This window comes from Paroedura picta, chromosome 3 (genome assembly GCF_049243985.1).
Source record: "Paroedura picta isolate Pp20150507F chromosome 3, Ppicta_v3.0, whole genome shotgun sequence".
Taxonomy (NCBI): Eukaryota; Metazoa; Chordata; class Lepidosauria; order Squamata; family Gekkonidae; genus Paroedura; species Paroedura picta.
The window spans coordinates 136,135,109-136,156,759 of NC_135371.1; the positions used below are offsets into that span (position 1 = coordinate 136,135,109).

Sequence of the window (21,651 nt, forward strand, 5' to 3'; positions counted from 1 at the left end):
AGGTATTATGAGCAATTCCATGCTGCTCCGCAGCATCCCATCAGATAGTTTCCCCTTAAATTTGCCAAATATACACAAGTTCATATATGTGAAGGTTTATACTCTCACTACTGACAACACCAAAAATAAAACTGTGACTATTGTTGAATGTGTTTAGAAACATGAGGAGAGAGACTAGAGGTCATTGTGGAAGCACATAACACACCACATTTATTTAACTGTAGGCTAAAAGGCCCCCAGGCAATAGGGCTTGAAGATACCCAGAGGAACTACTGTCAAAGAAGACAATGGCTGTGTCTTCTAAGGCAACTTTAAGTCATAGTTCAGAGGTAGACAGATATTTTGACATATTAGTCATCCTTTGGTGCTGGATCTTAGCCACCTGATGCCAGTCAGAATAGAGATCAGAGGACTACATGGGCCAGTAATGTCACTCAGTGCAGCATAACTTCACATCTTTAATCATGACATTATTCATTGTGGTGGTTTCTGTCAGACAGGATACATGAATGTCTCATATTGTGGCCCCCACTTTAAATGAACTTTGTCTAAGCCTTATCCACGTTTCCTCTATATATTTGTGAAACAGCCTGGGGGGTGGGACTTTTCCAGCTGTCCAAGTTGGAATAGGGCCAATCAGGGTGCAGCCAGCAACACCCTACCCCTACAGCTCCCGCCCTCCTTCCCTGGACACTAGCCACTTTTCTCTCAGACATGCCAGAGACAGTGAGAGACACACAGAGCCCTGCCAGACTGAACACAAACCTTCATTCCCTCCTATTGCTCCTGCTGCAAGGGAGGCAGAGAGAGACAGACAGACAGAGCTACCCCAAACTGCACACTAACCTTCTTCCCTCTTACAAACCAGCCCTAATTACCTCCTATGCCTTCTGCTGTGAGGAGGCACAGGAGACATGCAGCAAGAGGGAGAGGGAGAGAAAGAGACACACAGAGAGATCTGCACCTCCCAGTGTCCCCTGGGTCCTAGCGCCCATTGCATTCTTGCTTGCAATGGGCTTTCTTGCTAGTCTGAAATAAGAACATGAATGTTTTTTGTAAGAACAGGAATGCTTTTTCTTTTAGACCCATCTGATTAATGTAGCGTCTATCTAAAAACATCCTATGAAAAGTTTTCTTTGAGACAAATCAATATGGGTCGTTAACTAATGTAAATGGTTTGCCAGATGTGGCTGATATGCTATGGAGGCTTGTCATGGGTGGAGAGCTTGCACTTAGGACTCATGGAAACTTCCACCCTCTCTCCAAGACTTGGAGGGTCACATGCAATGTGCATTGGATGTTGTTAGTACATCCAATGGAACACACTGTGTGTGTGGAACACATCTTAGTAAATGAATAATAAATTGCCACTAATACTCAAACAATGTGTGCATGTGAGAGAGCCCTGATATTACTGTGCAGTCAGAACAGCTTTATCAGTGCCGTGGTGAGCTGGCTGCATGTGGAGGAGTGGGGAATCAAACTCAGCTTGTCAGATTAGAAAACTCCTAACCACTACACCAAGCTTGCTCTCAGACCTTGCTTGGGGTGAGATGCAGAAAATATATTTATTTTGTTTATACTTTTCTGCTTTATTTCAGAGAAGTCACTATCACCCACAACTTGGATACCCCAAACTGGCTACTATTTGGGGACCAAAAAAACCTCAAAGGACACTCCTGTCTTAAGGGACAATACTAGGCTTAGCATACTTTAGGGCTGCCAACCTCCAGGTGGTACCTGGAGATCTCTCATTATTACAACTGAGCTCCAGGTGACAGAGATCAGTTCACCTGGAGAAAATGACCAGGTGAACTCTATGACATTATCCCATTAAAGTCCCTCCCCTTGCTTAACTCAGGCTACCTGCCAAATCTCCAGGTATTTCTCAGCTTGGAGCTGACTACCCTAGCACACTTGCATATTCCCTTTGTATAGCCTCAGACCTCCCTTCCACCAATGTTTGCGATTCTTAAATGCTGTCAACTCATGATTTATGCTTTTGCCGTATAACCTGGTTCCTGGGCATGTTCTTCCTGCTTCTTTCCTTCCCCACTCTGCCATGCAGGGGAAGTGCTCATCTTCCAAAGGCTTTGAACACTAGAGACTGTCTATTTCATTGTGCTTAAACTGTTTAGTGCTGCAAGGGGCTGTGGGCAAAGGGTAGATAAGAGATCGTTAGGTACAATTCCCCAGTCTTAGCAAAATCCCCGTGATGTTCTGTTTGTCATTTTTCCAATAAAGAGCTTTCTTATTAGTAATAATCAAAGACTCGCACAAAAGCTTGGGATTGATTGTGTGATTGTTGTATGATAACTAGTCCAAAATGCTTTAAAAATCCAAAACAATTTTGAGGAAGAGGTTGAGCTTAACATACATGAAGCAATCAAAATTAAAACCAAATAATACGTAGAAGTATCACACAACCAATGTAAAAATGCCATAAAATCTTGAAATCCTATTGGTGTAGAATTTTTCTCGTTATTGCTATTTTCTTTTACAAACATTCTGAACCTTTAAATATTACGTTTTAAGTGAGCATTACAATCAGATTACAGTTCTGGATCTAGAGCTGGTGTGCAAACCAGGAAAACAATAAAAGCAGGGATATTACCAAATGCCTCCAGAGAAAGACTTCCACTGTTCTCAGAACCTGCCTTGTTAGAAAGGAAATACCTAGTTCTTTATGCATTCAGCTTGTAACCAGGGCGCACCAGAGCCATGATACCTGTGTAGCCAGTTGGACAAGGGAAGGCAAACAAGTTGGCCTTGGGGACCACAGCTGTATTGTTCTTAAAGTCAAGGACATCTATGATATAAGAACCCTGGCAGACGACAAGTGCTTTGTTCTCATACCAGATGGTGTCTTCTTTGGAACCTGCCGATGCAAGATGGAGAATAGGGGAAGTTTCTGAGGAGCAGAAGTGATCATTTTGGCAGCCTGGTGCAATTTCATGATAAGTGAAGGACCAGGATATATTCTCAGTGTTGAAAAGAAAACTAGGGTGTTTAGGGGTTTCAAATGACTGGGAGGCATTAGATCCAGTGTGCTTTGTCAAGAATCCATGTTTTAAGTACATGCTCCAAGCAGAAGCAAAATAACGAGGGACATAGGCATCACTTTTGAGTTCTTGGGGTTTGTATTGTCTAAGGACTTCCAATGGGACTGTGTGGAATTCAAGTGCCTCCAGAATCTTTTCCTGGAAAACATTGTTATGATCCTCATACAATGTCAGGTTGAAACGCAACTTAAATAACTGTTCTGGGTTGAGCATGGGGAATCTGATCTTTTTCAAAAGTCCTTTTGACATGTTACCTGGCCCATTGGCCTGAGCCCAGCGGTCAAGAGATTTCAACAGTGACCACTCACTCTCAACCACCAAATCAGTACGAGAAAGCAAAACCTCCATTTTGTCTGGTTTGAGGCCCAACCAGGCCTTAGTGCGGAACAGGCCCTCACAGTTCCAGGCCAGGTACTGCAGGATGAGCTGTTGCAGGGGGCTATCTTCACTAGACAAGCTGTGTTCATACAACTCCAGTGCGCCATGGAAGGATGGGTCCAATGGAAGAAGATATGGGAAGATCTGCCGGCAGTCAGCTTGCAGACCTGGCACCCCGTAGGCTGAAGCCAACTTGTGGATGCACTTTACTGAATCCAATGTGATTTCAATTTGCCTGGAGTAGAAGTATCTGAGGGGACAAACAAACAAAGGAAAATAAAAGAGAGTTAATTGTATTTGAACATCCCAGTTCTACATTTCATTGTGAAGGTTTTGGAACCATCTTCAAGTGAAACTTTTTGTTCTGCCCCAAATTTGAAATAACTAAAAAGTGAAGTGTTACTAAGGTCCTCAGTTTCTATGACCTTCCACACATTAACAAAAAATAATGCAAGCAATGGTCAGCATGCTTAAATGGATGGCAGTTTAGCCTTCACGTAATTGAACTCAGTTCATGCTCAGAGGCAAGCCACATGTTACATGCAAGTAGTTGTGGCCTCAGAAGGCTACAGCTATGAGCAGATGAATGTGCAACCCTTTCTGTTATGGCCTCTGTTCTTGTTTTCTCCCACTCTGTGAGATTCCAAATGCAGTTGTGTACTATTAATTATGTGTCTGGAACCTTGTAGGTTATAGCAGCAGTGAGAATTTTAAGTGCAAGAGAGCAGGTTGGACTTAGTATGCCACCTATACTTCTTACCTGAGAAAGCTGTTCACACTAGGCAGACACTCCTCTTCCACCAGCAATCTATATGAGTTATTATTACTTTGTTGCAGCAAAATGCTGGCCTCACTGTTTGCACAGAGAATCAGACTGTGTACACACAAATAACCATGGAGCTCCAAATCACTTGCTGCTGTCATGATGGTAATGTTGATGTCACAGTCTTGCTGGCTGTCAAATAATTTACCCAGGTCCTCAGAAAAATTTCCAAAATGATTGAAAACAAAAGTCCCAGGATTGTAAACGCTTCCTGAAATGAGAGGCCCAAAGTGGTATAAGATGTCTACATTGATAACCTGATTACTGTGACTTTAAGGTCCTACAACAGAAACTCCAAAAGAGTAAGACACAGCACAACTGAAACAACAGCAGGTGATAATCACTTCTACACATATTAACAACAGCCCACTGGAGACTCACTGTTGGTGCACACCACCCCGGCATCCTCCCCATGTCCACAGTTGTGGTTGAGCCATCCTCCAGAAGTACACTGTGTGAGAGATGTCTCTGTCCCAATGCAGGTGATGTCATCTAAAACAATGGGTCCTGATCCTGTGCAGAAAGCAAACATACAGCCAGTCACTCTGGAATAAGAGTGCTCCGAGCAGGTTCTCCTGCACTCACAACATTCAGGCTCTAAATTATTCCAGTTGCCAGTCTGGATTTCAGAAATTCATAGCAAGCCTTTCTGGGACAGCTTGGGCCCTGAATACAATCCGGCGGCATAAGTTGGAACCTCAGATATGGACAGCATTATTGTTATACGCTAGCATCATGCATGGCACTTTAGGGGAAAAGGCACTAAAGAATTTGTTTCTGTGCCCAAATCCAATTCCCGACTGCAAAGGATTTAAATACTCAATTTCACATGCCAGTACCCAAAGTTGGTCAGCCAACGTGACCTTCCCTGCAAAGTTATTGATATTAGTGTGGAAATACACTAGCAGAACATCATGAGAAGGTTGGGACTTTACTTCATGGGACTATGTAAACACTTTGCTGGTCAATTTAATTAATTAATCTGCACTCTCTCCCTATGGACAAGTCAGGGCAGCTTACACCATTAAAAAAAACAATAAATACAAATCAGATAAAAAACCAAACTGATAAAAACCAATTAAACACCAGTTTGAGAAGCCAAACCGAAAGGATCTCCTATCTTTTCTCCCACTCAACATCTTATACAAACATCTTATGCAAATAGGCCCCAATCCAAGAAAGAGCAGTGTATCTTATAACAGGATTTGTTGTCCATCGATGGAAACAATTGAGGCTCAGAATGTTTGGTGCTACAGCAAGGCAAGTTCTGCTCTGCCATGCCAACTTGTGACCATGCTTGTGGGAATGCTTCAGCATTTGGACCAGAATTATATCACCTTCCTGACCTGAACAATTCCTCTCAGTTCAACGTGTGCGGGGTGTGTGTGTGTGTGTGTCAGATGCTACAGTTCCTCCTATTTCCATCTTTTCTCACTAGACCTAGGCACACCATTCCCAGGACATTGGAAACTGGTTCTTATATGGAAATTTGTGTTCTGTTTCTGTTTTATAAGAACACTAGTAGCAAATCCCGTTGTATTCTATAATGCAGTGAGTGCTAGCTCATGGTTTGGAGTGGGTTTAGTACCTCACTTGGAAGCTGGCAACCCTAATAAGAGGTCTCTGTACACAAAAAGTGGCCGTGATTCAGTGCAGCCACCGTTGATCCAGTGGGGGGTATGCCGGAGATGATGCAGGCGAGCGTTGGCCTGGCGCTGGGGGCGGAGCGTGGCACTCCCTTTTGTTGCGATGCCACGTAGCCTACGGCTTCTTTGTTCTGGGCCTTTCACCAAAATCAGTTTCCCTCCTTCCCTCCCTTTGGGGGCCACAGGAGTGGCTTGGGTTCTCACAATCCGTCACAGTGGTGCAGGCGGTTTAGCATGGCGACTGCCTGTTGGCAGGGCTTCAGTTTGTGCCCTGAAGCCCTGAGGTGAGGGTCTCCATAACGAGACCGGCATGCATATGAGCGCGGCCTACCCGACTGGGAAGCCAGGGGCTCGTAGCCAAGTGACCTAGGGGTACCAAGATGAGGTGGACATCTGGTGGGGCCCCGCCAGGGTCACTTCCCGGGAAGGGGTGGATGACATTGGCCTGTTCGCCCGTACAGGAGGAGGTGGGCCATGGCCATCCTGGCACCCTCGGAAAAGCAGCCGGGCGGCTGAGGGGTCAGGCCCTGCGCACGCTAAGCCAACCCCCTCCCCGCTCTAGGAGGGGCTGGAGTTCAATAAACTGCTGTGGCCATGTTTATACCAAATGAGTGAGTTGTGTCTTCCTTGGCAAGCTGCTGCCCTGCTGACCCTAGTCAGGTTCATGCACACCTAGGTAATGTGGAATTCTAGAACATGAACCAACACCAATCTGGTAACTTGACTTCCTCTATGCAATGTTTTCTTGACCTGAAATAGATCAGGGGTGCTATGTGGCTGGTTAGGTGGCTGTGGAGGCATTATACACTTTTGAGACCCTGTTTCCAAACCTCAAGGAATATTCCCAGACCAGGGACAGCCAACCTCCAGGTCGGGCCTGGAGATCTCCTGGAATTACTGCTCATCTCCAGACTATAAAGATGAGCTCCCCAGGTAAAAATGGCTGCTTTGGAGGGGTGACTCTGTAGCACTGTACCCCACTGAGGTTTAGGGATGCTAGCCTCCAGGTGGGATCTGAGGATCCCCTGAAAATACAGCTAAACTTCAGGCAATTAGGCTGAAGGGAAAGCTCTCCCCCCTCACATGTACCTTACCAAACGGAATGCACATGGCCACAGACACCCTATGGCTAGTACAGTCTGTTGCTTGGCTGGTTGGCTTACCACTCCAGATATATTTTTTAAAATATTTATGATTTGTCTTGATGCTTTCAGCAACCTGCTCCTCAAAATACCTAATTATTGACTTACATGTCTTTTGCCAGATCCTATGTTCAATGTTCAGAGCTTCGTGTTCAAGTCACTGGGTCAAACTTTCCATTTTTTTAAAGTGTCTTTACTTTTTATAGCTTCCTTAACTTGCTGCGTTGTTAACTGAGCAGGCCTTCTCAGATTTGGCAGTGCCTTTGCTAACCTATGGAATGCATTCTATTTGGGTGTCATGTACTGTGTTTTTTCCATAGCTTCTAAGCAGCCTGTCCCACAAAGGATGGTTCTGTTTTACCTTTTATCTTTATCTCTATCTATTTTTATGTACCATGTTTTTCTACTGTTCTGGTCTATGACAGTTTAAATAAAGAACTGGAATAGCTTCCAAGCATCTTTTAGGGATTTTACTCTCTTGTGTTTCCCCTTTAGCTTCCATTTTACTCTTCCCTTTTAAAACATTAAATATTACAGTTTTGAACTTCAGAGGTAACTTTTCATTTACCTGAATGCTGAACTTAATAGCATTGTAGTCACTGTTTCCAATTGGTGCAATGACCTCTACATCTCTCACCAGGGTCCCTTCTGCACTGGGCAGTTTTCCCTCTACGAACACAAACAAAATAAACCAATCCTCACCTTACATGATTTCCATCGGGATGTTTTTCACTTTAAATTTTCTATCTGCAGCATTTGTTATTGACCCTGTGGTGAAACAACCTTTTCGCCAGAATATCAGGGAATGCATATTATCTGCTATATCAGACAAAAGTGCTCCAAAAGCCCCAGAAATGAAAGTGCAGATGTCCAAGGTTTTGGATTAACTGCCATTCCTTTCCCCGCGCCCCTAGTGCTGACGTGATGCAGTAGTCTCTCGCTGATTTGTCAAGATGTGGACTCAATCAGAAAGGGTTCCTGGGTAATTTTACCTTGAGCATTTTAAGTTTTAGATTTTTTTTCTTTATTTCCCACCCCACCCTCCTCTTTCTATGCTGAGGCTGTAATTGTTCATAGTCGACAGTTTGAGATTGCCGGTGTAACGGGCACACGTCACTTCTTCTATGCCTTGTTTGCAGTATTGAGAGGCTCTCATTGGATTTCTTCAATCGTTACCTGGTTTCCATTGAACTCACTGCTCCCTACTCTGTACATTCATTCTTTTGATGGTTTGCTGGCTTTCTTTTTCTTTTTTATTGCAAAACTGATGGGATGGACATGTAACATCATCTTTGTCACACAAAAAGGCAATCTTGGGAGGTGGTGCTGCTGGTAAGGTGCCTACGAAAGTTATCACAACATAATGATTCATGGGTTCAAGACCAGGGGGGAGGGTTTTTTTAATTGAGAAAACATTTTTTTTTAAATTTCATTCATTCAACATAATAAGCCTGAATAAAAACACCAAACAACTTTAGATCTTCAGACTGCTTTCAATCAGTTTTTCACCCCTGTTAGCGGATTCATGTCACTACCTGCAGTCATGGAATTTGGCAACCAGGAGGCTTCCACTTGTGGATCCTCTGTACCATTACATTGCTCTAAGCTACTACTCTTGGGACCAATGTGCAAAGAGTCATGTAGATACCACGTCAACCCATCAAAAATATGTATCCATAGAGAATGATAGGTTTTTTCTTATCTGGTGCAGATGGTGGAGACAAGTGAAATCTGTTTCAGATTGGGGAAACTGTTGCAGATCATTACCATGTCCGGACCCGGATCGAACGGAGATCGGCAAGAATGAGTGCGGCAAAAATCAGGCAGTGCAGAATCTGCCCAAGGCTTGTTCTGCACTTACTTTCCCCCCTACTGTTATTATTGTTGAATTATTATTATTATTTTATTATTATTGGATTTATTACCCGCCATTCCCTTGCGGCTCGTGGCAGGTTACAACAGTATAAAACCCCATAAAATACATTAAAATCCCATTGACACATCTACAATTAAAAGCTGCCTGGCAAGAGCGGCTAATCGACTACCCATTCCCCCACTAGCGGGTGGAGAGGGGATACTGATGGTACCCGTCTCTTTAATCCCAATCCTCAGGTCCCGGGGGGGGGATAGATGTTAAGCCTGGTCTCAACCGTAAACCTGGCGGAAGAGCTCCGTCTTGCAAGCCCTGCGGAACAATGGAAGGTCCCGCAGGGCCCGCAGCTCTCCCGGGAGCTCATTCCACCAGACGGGGGCCAGGACCAAAAAGGCCCTGGCCCTGGTCGAGGCCAGGCGTGCTTCCCTAGGGCCGGGAACGACCAACAGTTTTTCTCCCGCAGAACGTAAAGCTCTGCGGGGGGCATAGGGCGATAAGCGGTCCCTCAGGTATGTGGGTCCCAACTCACGTAAAGCCTTGTAGGTTAAAACCAAAACCTTGAACTGGATCCGGGCAGCAATCGGCAACCAGTGCAGCTGCCTCAGCACTGGCTGGATATGGGCCCTCCAAGGTGTACCAGTTAGGACCCTAGCAGCTGCATTCTGCACTAGCTGAAGTTTCCAGATCAAGGACAAGGGAAGGCCCGCGTAGAGCGAGTTACAGAAATCTATTCTGGAGGTGACCGTTGCATGGATCACCGTGGCCAGGTGTTCGGGGGACAGGTAGGGCGCTAGTAGTCGGGCCTGGTAGCAGAGCAGATTCACTTCAGCTCTCTGTGACCAAGTGCTCCAGTGCACAGTCATTTATGATGTGTAAGAATCTTTTTTTTTTCTACAGCATGGCTCAAACACATGTCTACTCAGTCAATATGGTTAGTGACTCCAAATGTATTAAGATGTGGGACCAGAAACTATTGTGTTGAGGCAGATGACAGCTGCATGCCTCTGTATTCTGTTCTGTTGTACCTTCCCCAAATGCTGCACTTGTCTTCACTTCTGTGGCACCTGGAAAACCCAGGGAGCGGCAGACAACGTTTGCATCAGCCATATCCCAATTATCATCACATATTGTCCCCCACTGTCCGGCATAGAAGATCTCCACACGGCCCTCATTGAAGTCGTTTCCACCAACCAACCTCACATCTGGATTGAGGATATCTGCAGATGCAGAAAAGAAACATAATAAAAGCACATGGTTAGTGACAAGATACCAGTGTAACAAAGATTTATATAATTTTTAATTTATAGAACTTTCTAAAATTATTCACGATGTTGAGAAAGTAGACAGAGGAAACTTTTCCCCCCTCTGCAAAGTCTAGAATCCAAGAACACACAATGAGGCTGATGGACAGTAATTTCTGGATAAATTACTTCTTTACAAAATACACAATTATCTTGTCGAACTCACTGCTACGGGATGAGATGATGTCCACTAGCTTGGATGGCTATCAAAGGAGTATTCATGGACTAGGGATTGGAAAATGACAGCTGTGGCATCTAAATGGGATTCTCATGCTCAGACAGTAGAGTAAAAAATGCTGGACGGAAGACAATAGCAACACAGAAGGAGAAGAGTTTGTTTTTATATGCTGCTTTTTACTGCCCAAAGGAGTCTCAAAGTGACTTACCATTGCCTTCCCTTCCTCTCCCCATAACAAACTTTCTATGAGATAAGTGGGGCTGAGAGAGCTCTGACAGGACTGCTCAGTGAGAACAGCACCTTAAAAGAAAAACTAAACTCTTAAATCAGGAGTGAAAACTTACAGACTCCGTAGGAGCCACACCTAAAGTTCCCCTTAGGTAAATTGTTAGAAGACATCTCTGTTGGCAATGCTTTCTTACTGACTAACTCCCCTATATTGTGGTTGCGTCTCTATGCCAATCTAAGATTACCTTCACACCATGGTAGAGTTTAGTGAGCCAAAGAATGGTTTTTCTTTTAAGGTGAACCAGTTTATCAATTGTAACAGCAAAAATGTCATATACTGTGTGAGATGTCCTTGTGCTAAATCGTACATCGGTATTAGCACTCACCCAATAAAAGTCAGGATCCAAGAGCATCAATCCAGAATTAGACATCACTTTATGGATGCCCCAATGGTGAGCCACTTTGTAGAAGGACACACAGCAGAGGATCTACACTTCTTTGTGATTGAGAAAATTGTACAAGTTGGACAACATAATTGGACTTTAACAGAATTTTGAGACAATGAGAAAAATTTTATATATACTCATTGGACACTTTGATACCTAGGGGCTTGAATATTAGTTTGGAGCTATCTTGCTTTTTATAAAGCTATACCTGTAAGTGCAAGCCAGGAGTAGTTGGGGTTCAATTAGGGCTTGAGCATAATTACTCCAGCTTGACAATGGTACAATGGGAGTGATCTCTTGACAAAGCTCTCCCATACCTGTGAGCTGAAGGCCAATGTTATATGAATAGAGTTCATGCTAAAACTTTGAGTTGGTAAGATGACTTTTCAAGAGTTATATAATTTAAATACTTTAAATATGTTTTCTAGTTGGTATAAATATTCTTTATATTTATTATAGGATATATAGGAGAAAGACGTGATCGTCAGCAATATAGAATAGGCAAGAGTTTACCTTATATGAATTATATTGATATAGGCATGAATTATGTTTATAGCTAATACTTAGGAAAAATATTTGGAATATTGGAAACTTTCAAGGATAATTTTCATAATTTTGTAAATTGGGTTTGTTAATTTATGTACCATGATGGAATTTACACTGACTATAACTTGAACAGTTCCTCAGGGCCTGCAAAAGGGAGCTCCTCCACCAGGCATTTGGCTGAGGTTGACCTGTACCATCCCTTCCCAAGGGCCCTCCCCCTGAGCCCCCTCCTATGGCACCCACCATAATTTCACCCAATCTACTGGGCTATCAGTATGCGTTAATTTAATGTTTCCCACATTTTTCTACTGTTCCATGTTGCTTGCTGTTTCACTTCATTCATTATTGTCAATCTACATTATCTTTATTGTTTCTGTTCTGTTTTATGTGAACTGCCCTGAGCCTTTAGGGAGGATGGCAGATAGATAGATAGATAGATAGATAGATAGATAGATAGATAGATAGATAGATAGATAGATAGATAGATAGATAGATAGATAGATAGATAGATAGATAGATAGATAGATAGATAGATAGATAGATAGATAGATAGATAGATAGATAGATAGATAGATAGATAGATAGATAGATAGATAGATAACAGTTGATAGATCACACCCAAAGGGTGCTTGTTAATTGTTCATCATCCTCTTGGAGAGGAGTGACAAATGGAGTGCCTCAGAGATCAGTCCTGGGCCCTGAGTTGTTCAGTATATTTATAAATGATTTGGATGAAGGAATAGAGGGGGTACTTATTAAATATGCAGGTGATACTAAACTGGGAGGGGTAGCAGACACAGCAAACACAGCAAAAGATAGAATCAGGACACAGGATGATCTCAACAGGTTGGAAAACTAGGCTAAAATGAATAAACTGAATTTCAATAGTGATAAATGTTAAGTTTTGCACTTAGGTAGGAAAAAATCAGATGCATCATTATAGGATACAGGAAACTTGTCTTGGCAGTAGTATGAGGGAAATGGGATTTTGGGCTGTATAAAAATAAGCATTGTGCCCAGTTCACACAAGGTGATGATACTGCTTTACTCTGCTCTGGTTAGACCCCAGTTAGAGTTTTAGGCACCAAAATTGAAGAAGGATGTAGACAAACAAATGCATCCAGAGGAAGGCAACAAAAATAGTGAGGAGTTAGGAAACAAAGATGTATGAGGAAAGGCTGATGGAGATTGGTCTGTTTAGCCTGGAAAAGAGAAGACTACAAGATGATATGATAGCCATCTTCAAGTACTTGAAGGGCTGTCATATGGAACAGAGTTGTTTTATCTTGCCCCAGAGGGTTGGACCAGAACCAATGAGTTGAAATTAATTCAAAAGAACTTCTGGAAGAAGTTCCTGACAGAGTAGTTCTTCAGTGGAACAGGATTCCTCAGGAGGTGGTGGGTTCTCCTTCTTTGGAAGTTTTTAAGCAGAGGCTAGACAGCTGTCTGACAGAAATGCTGATTCTGTGAACTTAAGCAGATTGTAGGTGGGCAGAAGGGAATGTGTCGGTGCTTGGCTCTTGTCGCCCTTTCTTGCATGGCCAGGAAAATGCCAATATCCACTTTGGGATCAGGAAGTGAATTTCTTCCAGGCAAGACTGGCCAGAGATTCTGGATTTTTTTTGGGGGGGGAGGCATCATCTGGGCATGGAATTGGAGTCACTGTTGTGGGCAAGTAGTTGTGAATATCCTACATTCTGCAGGAGGTTGGACTAGATGACCATAGAAGTACCTTCCAACTCTATGATTCTATGAATCTATGATTCTATTAAAGAAAAAAGTATGATATGACATAGAAAGGAGTCACTCAATTATTGTCTAATAATATAGACCGCTTCTGCCTATCAGGCACAGTCTTGTCAACCATTGGTTGCTACTGAACGTTTCTAGATTCTGATGTTAAATATCAAATATTTACCTAATATTTGCTGAACAGTCACACATTCTCCATCAAAATTGATGGGGTAGATTTCATAGTTGCACTAGCATCTGCTCTTTCAATTTTCCCTTAAGAAGTACCCATGACCCTCCAAGAATGTTGGCTGTGGCACTATGCTGCTCATGTAGTACCCAGCAGATTTGGCATGTGTCACATTGTTGCACAAGTGGCCAAAACTCCCAGCATGATTGGCCACATGCAGCTTGGTCTTGCTGAAGTCAACTAGCAGCCGCTGAATCAACTTTTAAATGAGCTGCTGCCAGCCTTTAACCTCCAGTAACTCCACCAGCTCCTGAGCCTCTTGCACCTCCATGGGAATGACACCCAGGATCCTGTGCCATGAGCTTCCAGACCACAGATGGCCACTGCAATACCCCCATCCTTTGCCTTCTATGCCTCCAAGCTAAACAAGTAATGCGGTGTCATTACTTTGCCAGCTGAAGGTTCAGTGCCACAACTGGCCATCCAAGATAGCATTCCTGGATATGTTTCTCTCCTGTGTTGGAGTCAGATGACAGCTCCTATCCCAAGCCACCATCATTAAAACACTAGCTATTATTGTTGTGTTGTCCAGGTCTGAGCTGACTCAACTTTCTCCAGGGCTGTTGAACATAGACCACCTCTGTCTGAGATAGCACAGGGCTCTAGATGCCTGAAAGGTTGGTGTCCCTAAACAGGAACACCATCTTGGATGCTCTGATCTGTTCCTATATTCAAAACAGAGATAAACAGAAAATGCTCTCCATTTAACCTTGCTAGTTTGCCTATTTCACATTTAGGGCTGCCAACCTCCATTTGTTGGCTGGAGATCTCCTGGAATCACAACTATTCCCCAGCAAAAAAAAAAAAAAATGGCTGCTTTGAAAGGTGGAGTCCATGGCATTATACTCTGCTGAGGTCCCTCCCCTCTTCAAACCCCACTACCCTCAGGCTCCACCCCAAAATATCCAGGAATTTCCCATCCCAGAATTAGCAACCCTAATCATATTATACATACTACAGAAAGTTCGAGTACAGCGTACACTGCTGTATATTGCTACTTTAATTCTGAGAGTGTATTTTTCTATTTTGTCCTTTGGTAAATAATTGTTTGGTTCACAGAACAGCAACTGCAACTTAGTGTCAGTAATAGAGGAAAACCTTGACTATTAATATGGCACAGTCTGGTTAATATGGCACAGGAGGAAGCTTGACAGAAATGGAACAGTCTGGTTCTCCCCCTAAAGTCTCTAGTCACAAGGCAAAGGTGCAGGAACATTGTCCTCTGTTGTCACTAGGGCATGCTCCCTGCGGAAGCTGTTCCATCTTGATAAGGCATCCCTGTTCAAGACCATGAATAGGCTAACTTACCCAGTGAGTCAGTTAAGTTCAGCCACAGCAAAAGCAGACTGAGCATCAGCACTCCATACTGAGTCCCGTGCAGCCAACCTGATGGAAAACAACAAATGTGAACAAGCAGGTAGGGCCAGGCACGTCATGGGTGACTGGGGTTTAAAGTGCATGTAAAAGTTCAGTCCAACACAAGGAGATGACTTCAGCTTAATTCCTCATTCATCACTCGGAAGAACTTAGATTGGTTTGGAGGGGCAAGGAGCTCAGGAACAGGAATGAGGGGAAGTAAAATAGAGTCAACAACATGCAGTTTCGCTCAGTAGATTTTCATCATGTGGCCACTTATTCCATATATGAGTCCTTTGAAAATCTGGAAGGCAATCTAAGATTTCTTTAAATTAATTCCAAATTCCAGAGTGCAAATTCAGTGTAAAGTGTAAAGGCTGGAAATGAAATTGTACATCAACATGCCTTCATGGACAGCAGTCAGTTCAGAAATCAAGCCCCAGTACCATTTAAGTAAGAAAGCAAGCAAGCAAACGTTGGAAGAGAGTGATAGAGACTATGGAAGTAGCAGAAATGTAGTCTTCCTAATAGCTATTTCCCCATCCCAAGCAGCACTTTTAACTGTCATTTCCCTCCCATCATTGCTTCTCTGCTTTCAATCATCTAATCATAAACCATATTTTAAAATTCACACTTATGCATCATGTATAATTAGCACTGAATTGCCCAGAATGAGAATGAGAATTTTTGCTAGAGATAGCTAGGTCTATTCCAAGAGAGAGCTGCAATTGGAACCAGCTCTGAGTCATTTCTCCATGACAAGGAAACTCTAGCAAAGTTTGTCCTTGCCAGGTTAATTCATTTCCACGGTACCATAGAGCAGAAGGAACCGAGTTTGTATTTGCAACCCTTTCAAGCAACTTCCCCTATGACAGCCATTCTGCTATTAAAGGAAGAAAATGCAACAGGAATACAGTGAGAACAAGAGAACCAAAACAGTGGTCAACAATATGATGCAATTTAAACATTACTGTGCTTTGTTTACCCACAGAACTATTTCACTTAAAACCAGTATTTAAAGTTCATCCATAAATACGCTAGTAGATGAAAATGAATTATTATCCATAGACATAACATATCTATCTTGTGCTGTTTAGTACTAATTTCTGCCAACAATCCCAACACACTCACTACTTTTTAAATACACTGAGATGACTAAACAAACTTAAATTACACTAGTCTCCAGCAGTTTCAGATTCCATCACTATGTGCTCTCTTCTGTTCCACCAGGAAGGATGATGGATTTCCTTTCTTTAGCAGTATAAGCATAAAACGAGGTTAAGAACAGGGAAAACTAAGATAGATAATCATAGTATACCAGTAGTTTTTGATTTAAGAATAGGAAACAAAAAAATCAGCCATTAAAAAGTGATATTAACATACTTATCACTCAATAGAAATTGACAGATCAGATCTTTTTGATGAGGCCACCATCTTTAATCTTTAATCCGCTCCTGCAGAGCGGATTAAATAAAAGAGTAAAGGCTGTCGGGGAGGAGTTACGGTGGGCCCTGTCTGGGATAAAAACTCGGAGGAGCAAAGCGGCTCCTAATTCACTCCTCCGAGTGGCACTCCAGGGCCAAGTGGCCAATTGGGAGGCCACTTAGCCCGTCTCCTGAATGCCGCGCCGAGAACTCTCCAGTCCTCCCGAGCCGCCATCCTGGCCGGATGGCTGCCAGGGCGGAGCCTCGCCCCATGCCGCGGGCCTCGGAGAACATTTCTTCCCCTCCGCCCAGCTACTGCCCTTCCCCAATGGCTCACTTCCCCCCTTGCCTCTCACTGACTTTTGCTGCTGCCGTGGACACCAGCCAACATGCTCGCCGGCCTCCGCAATTCGCCACTGCCATGGCGCCCAGCCCGCAACCTCCAAGATGGCCCCCGAGACGACGAGGCCGCTGCCGAGCCACTCCACTGTAAGCCGCATGCCCCCGACAACATCCACCACGGTCATCGCCCTCCGAACTTCACCAACGCCGCTGCGCCCAGCCAGCGACATCAAAGATGTCCGCCGACACGACGAGGCCGCCGCCGAGCCGCTCCGCCGTAAGTGGCGCCTCCAGACGTCAGCACCCGGCCTCTACTTCGCAGCGCGCCAAAGCAGCCCACCGTGCTGTTGCGCCACCGCAGCCCACCGCGCCATCGCGCCATCGCGCCGCCGCCAGTGCCGCACGCAGGCCTCGCCACCCGTGTGCCACAACATGGCCGCCTGATGCCCTCCTCGCCTCCTTCATGCCGCAGCTGCCCTGGCCCAGTTCCACCGCGGTGGACTCCCCGAGGTCCGCGGTAGACGCCCCATGCCCCTCTTCCGCCTGCCTTCCCACCCACACAGGACCCTTTTGGGATCGCTGTGCCATACATCCAGCCCTTCTAGCACCCATTTTATTGGTATTTAAAATGGGCTTTGAATCTAGTTTAGATATAAAGGGCATGACATGCCTTCACTGGACTGTATACAAAGGGCAGTCAAGTATAATATGTTGAATAGTGTCAGGGACACATAGTTAACAAAGACATAATCTGTTTTTGAAAGAGATGTTAGCAAATCTCCCTTGTAGCACGTTTGATGGAGGCATTAAGCTGTGCAAACATAAGCACTCTGCAATAAAGGGGGCTCACCAAATTGTAGGAATAAACCAGCATTACCCCATGCTGCACTTGGAGAACAAGAGCATGAGGAAAGCAAATCAATGGTTGGATGGATTTTTTGGAATTCTTGATCAAGAAGCTTTTGTTTAATTGGGTGCATTTTGGAAGCCTCATCCAGAGATCACATGTAGTCACAGTCAATGCCAATTTGTTTGAGCAAGCTCAGAATAGTAGAGAACAATTTGAATTTATAGCTGTCCCTCAGTAAAAAGGCCAATAGACTATCTGAATGGACCCTGAAATGCAATTTTAATCAATATTTAAAGGTAGAAAACCAGGCCTTGGTTTCAAGAATAATATGGCCTGTTTCAAGACATAGGAAAAAATAAGGAACACAATTTGGAGTTCCCAAGAGTTGTTGAAAAAAGGTGGTTTGTAGTCTTTCCAAGCTATTATTGAAAGCCGAAATCCACAGTGGGATACCATATAAAATCTGAGGGAGAACCTTAGAATCAAAAACACAACAGTCACAAATCAATTAGCTTTAACAGGAACAAATCAATTAGCTTTATGGGGAAAGAAATTATTTAAGAGGGTAGAAGAGCAATTAGTTTTGGAGATTATTCTATTTCTGTGCTTAGTCCAATAAAGGTTATATTGGAAGGTAGCTACCAAATATTTAAACCATTTGACCTGTTCAATTTGATGGCCATCAATATACCGTTTCTGCACAAAAATCGTCACTTTTTTCCCATAGATAAATGAAGAGATATTGACAGTATTTGTAGAAAGCATTCAGGTATCTATTCAAACCAATTCTATGTAAGAAAGCAAAACTGTATTGTCAGCATATAGAAGAATATGAATTGGTAAATTATCTAATATAGGCGGATGTCCATTTATAAAACTTAGGGTTTCCAGACAATCATGTAAAAAAAAAAGGTTAAATAAATGAAGAGCAAGGACACAGTCTCGGTGAAGAAGAAGAAGAAGAAAAAGAAGAAGAAGAAGAGTTGGTTCTTACATGCCGCTTTTCCCTACCCGAAGGAGGCTCAAAGCGGCTTACAGTTGCCTGCCCATTCCTCTTCCCACAACAGACACCCTGTGGGGTGGGTGAGGCTGAGAGAGCCCTGATATTACTGCTTGGTCAGAACAGTTTTATCAGTGCCATGGCGAGCCCACGGTCACCCAACAGGTTGCATGTGGGGGAGCGCAGAATCAAACCTGGCATGCCAGATTAGTAGTCCGCACTCCTAACCACTACACCAAACTGGCTCTTGAGGATGGGTAATTTTATCAATTAAGTGACCTTTTTGCAGTAAATTTAACTTGGCAGGTATTATTGGAGTGAAGATTCGTTAACAGTAAAAGTAAATGTGAATCTATCATAAGGGCTTCCAATTTCCCCCACAGTGGAGACTTAGAGATCGAGTTGAATACACCCTTTAAATCAGCAAAGGCTACATAAGAGTTTCCTCCTATCTGTATTCAGATATTTATCTCCAAGGGAATACAAATTAAACAGTGGTCTATCTGATAGACAGAGTGCCTGAAGAACTATGGACAGAGGTTTGCAACATTGTACAAGAGGTAGCAACTAAAGCCACCCCAAAGAAAAAGAAATGCAAGAAATCAAAATGGCTGTCTGAAGAAGCTTTACAAATAGCTGAGGAGAGAAGGGAAGCAAGGGAGAAAGAGAAAAGCTAGAAGAGATAAGAATGCCTTCTTAAATGAACAGTGCAAACAAATAGAAGAAAACAATAGAATGGGGAGGACCAGAGATCTTTTCAAGAAAATTGGAGATATGAAGAGAATGTTTCATGCAAAGATGGGTATGATAAAGGACCAAAATGGTAGGGACCTCACAGAAGCAGATTTAAAAAAGTTTGCAAGATTATACAGAACAACTATACAAGAGCGAGCTTAACATCCCTGATAACCACAGTGGGGTAGTTACTGACCTGGAGCCAGGCATCCTGGAATGTGAAGTCAAATGGGCCTTAGGAAGTCTGAGCAACAATAAAGCTAGTGGTGGTGACAGCATTCCAGTTGAACTACTCAAAATCTTAAAAGACGATGCAGTAAAAGTGCTACACTCAACATGCCAGCAAATTTGGAAAACTCAATAATGGCCACAGGATTGGAAAAGGTCCGTTTACATTCCAATCCCAAAGAAGGGCAATGCCAAAGAATGTTCAAACTATCGTACCATTGCACTCATTTCTCATGCTAGCAAAGTTATGCTCAAAATTTTACAAGCTAGGCTCCAGCAATATGTGGACCGAGAACTTCCAGAAATACAGGCAGGATTTTGAAGAGGCAGAGGAACTAGAGATCAAATTGTCAACATACGCTGGATCATGGAGAAAGCTAGGGAGTTCCAGAAGAACATCTACTTCTGCTTCATTGACTATGCTAAAGCTTTTGATTGTGTGGAGCACAACAAATTGTGGCAAGTTCTTAAAGGGATGGGAATACCAGAGCATTTTATTTGTCTCTTGAGAAACTTATATGCAGGTCAAGAAGCAGCAGTGAGAACTGAACATGGAATCACTGATTGGTTCAAAATTGAGAAAGGAGTTCGGCAAAGGTGTATACTGTTGCCTTGCCTATTTAACTTGTTTGCGGAGCTCATCATGAGAAAGGCGGGATTAGAGGAGTCACAAATTGGGATCTAGATTGCAGGGAGAAATATCAGCAACCTCAGATATGCAGATGATACCACTCTAATGGCAGAAAGTAAAGAGAAACTAAAGAGCCTGTTGATGCGGGTGAAGGAGGAGAGTGCAAAAATTGGCTTGAAACTCAACATCAAGAAAACAAAGATCATGGCATCTCAATTCCTGGCAAATAGATGGGGAAGAAATTGAGATAGTGACAGATTTTATTTTCTTGGGCTCCAAGATCACTGCAGATGGGGACTGCAGCAACGACATTAAAAGACGCTTGCTCCTGGGGAGGAAAGCTATGGAAAATCTAGACAGCATCCTAAAAAGCAGAGACATCACCCTGCCAACAAAAGTGCATTTAGTCAAGGCTATGGTATTCCCAGTTGCAATTTATGGCTGCGAAAGTTGGACCATAAGGAAGGCTGAGTGTCAAAGAATTGAAGCTTTTGAACTCTGGTGCTGGGGAAGACTCTTGCGAGTCCCTTGGACTGCAAGGTGAACAAACCGGTCAGTCCTAGAGGAGATCAGCCCTGCCTGCTCCTTAGAAGGCCAGATCCTGAAGATGAAACTCAAATACTTTGGCCACCTCATGAGAAGGAAGGACTCCCTGGAGAAGAGCCTAATGCTGGGAGCGATCGAGGGCAAAAGAAGAAGGGGACGACAGAGAATGAGGTGGCTGGATGGAGTCACTGAAGCAGTCGGTGCAAACTTAAATGGACTCCGGGGAATGGTAGAGGACAGGAAGGTCTGGAGGATCATTGTCCATGGGGTTGCAATGGGTCGGACACGACTTTGCACCTAACAAATAGTAGAACATTTTTTGTGTGAAACCAATTTGTCCAGGGCCTAATATGTTATTTGAGGTCACCCAATCTAATCATTTAAGTTCCACATATTTGGCATAGATTTTACTGGCAATAGATAGGATACCAAATAGGATGATAATTTTCTGGAGAGTTGAGACCACCATTTTTTGTGGCTAGGCATAATAACTGAATTAAGCCATGATTCAGGAAATATTCCTGATTGATCAATAGCTGTAAGGAGAGCAGAAAATGTTGTTTGGTGGATTTCCTATGTTCTTGGGTTTAGTACTGTGACATATAAGAGGGCCACATTTGAAGTTTAAACTGTCACTCTGTTGATCATGCAAGTCCACAGTAAGTCCAAGCACTCATAGCCAATGGTTAGTGTTGCACACCAGGACAGAGAAAACAGAAAATATCCATGAACAAATATGTATTTCCCACCTCTGCCAATTAAGTATACCTTCTGTATCCATTCTCTATTCCAACACAATACTATTTGAACTTACCCTGGAAAATGCTGGTTCCTAGGAGAGACATCATTGACCCAGAGAGGAATAAGAGACAGAATTTTGAAACTGGCACTTTCAAAGGAGTTGACGAAGAGGCATTTCCCTACCAAAATCACAT

At 43.4% G+C, this 21,651-nt stretch overlaps 1 protein-coding gene across 1 annotated transcript; it reads right to left on the minus strand.

The window, feature by feature from the left end:
* Positions 1 to 169: 169 nt before the first annotated feature.
* Positions 170 to 21,588, minus strand: LGALS3BP (galectin 3 binding protein). Its single transcript, XM_077328124.1, has 6 exons — positions 21,531 to 21,588; positions 14,913 to 14,990; positions 9,950 to 10,141; positions 4,645 to 4,776; positions 4,201 to 4,474; positions 170 to 3,690 (listed from the first exon to the last, which is right to left on the minus strand). Exons 1-6 carry the CDS (start codon positions 21,562 to 21,564, stop codon positions 2,685 to 2,687), a joined length of 1,716 nt encoding a protein of 571 aa, XP_077184239.1. The 5' UTR covers positions 21,565 to 21,588; the 3' UTR covers positions 170 to 2,684.
* Between the last annotated feature and the right edge of the window lie 63 nt (positions 21,589 to 21,651).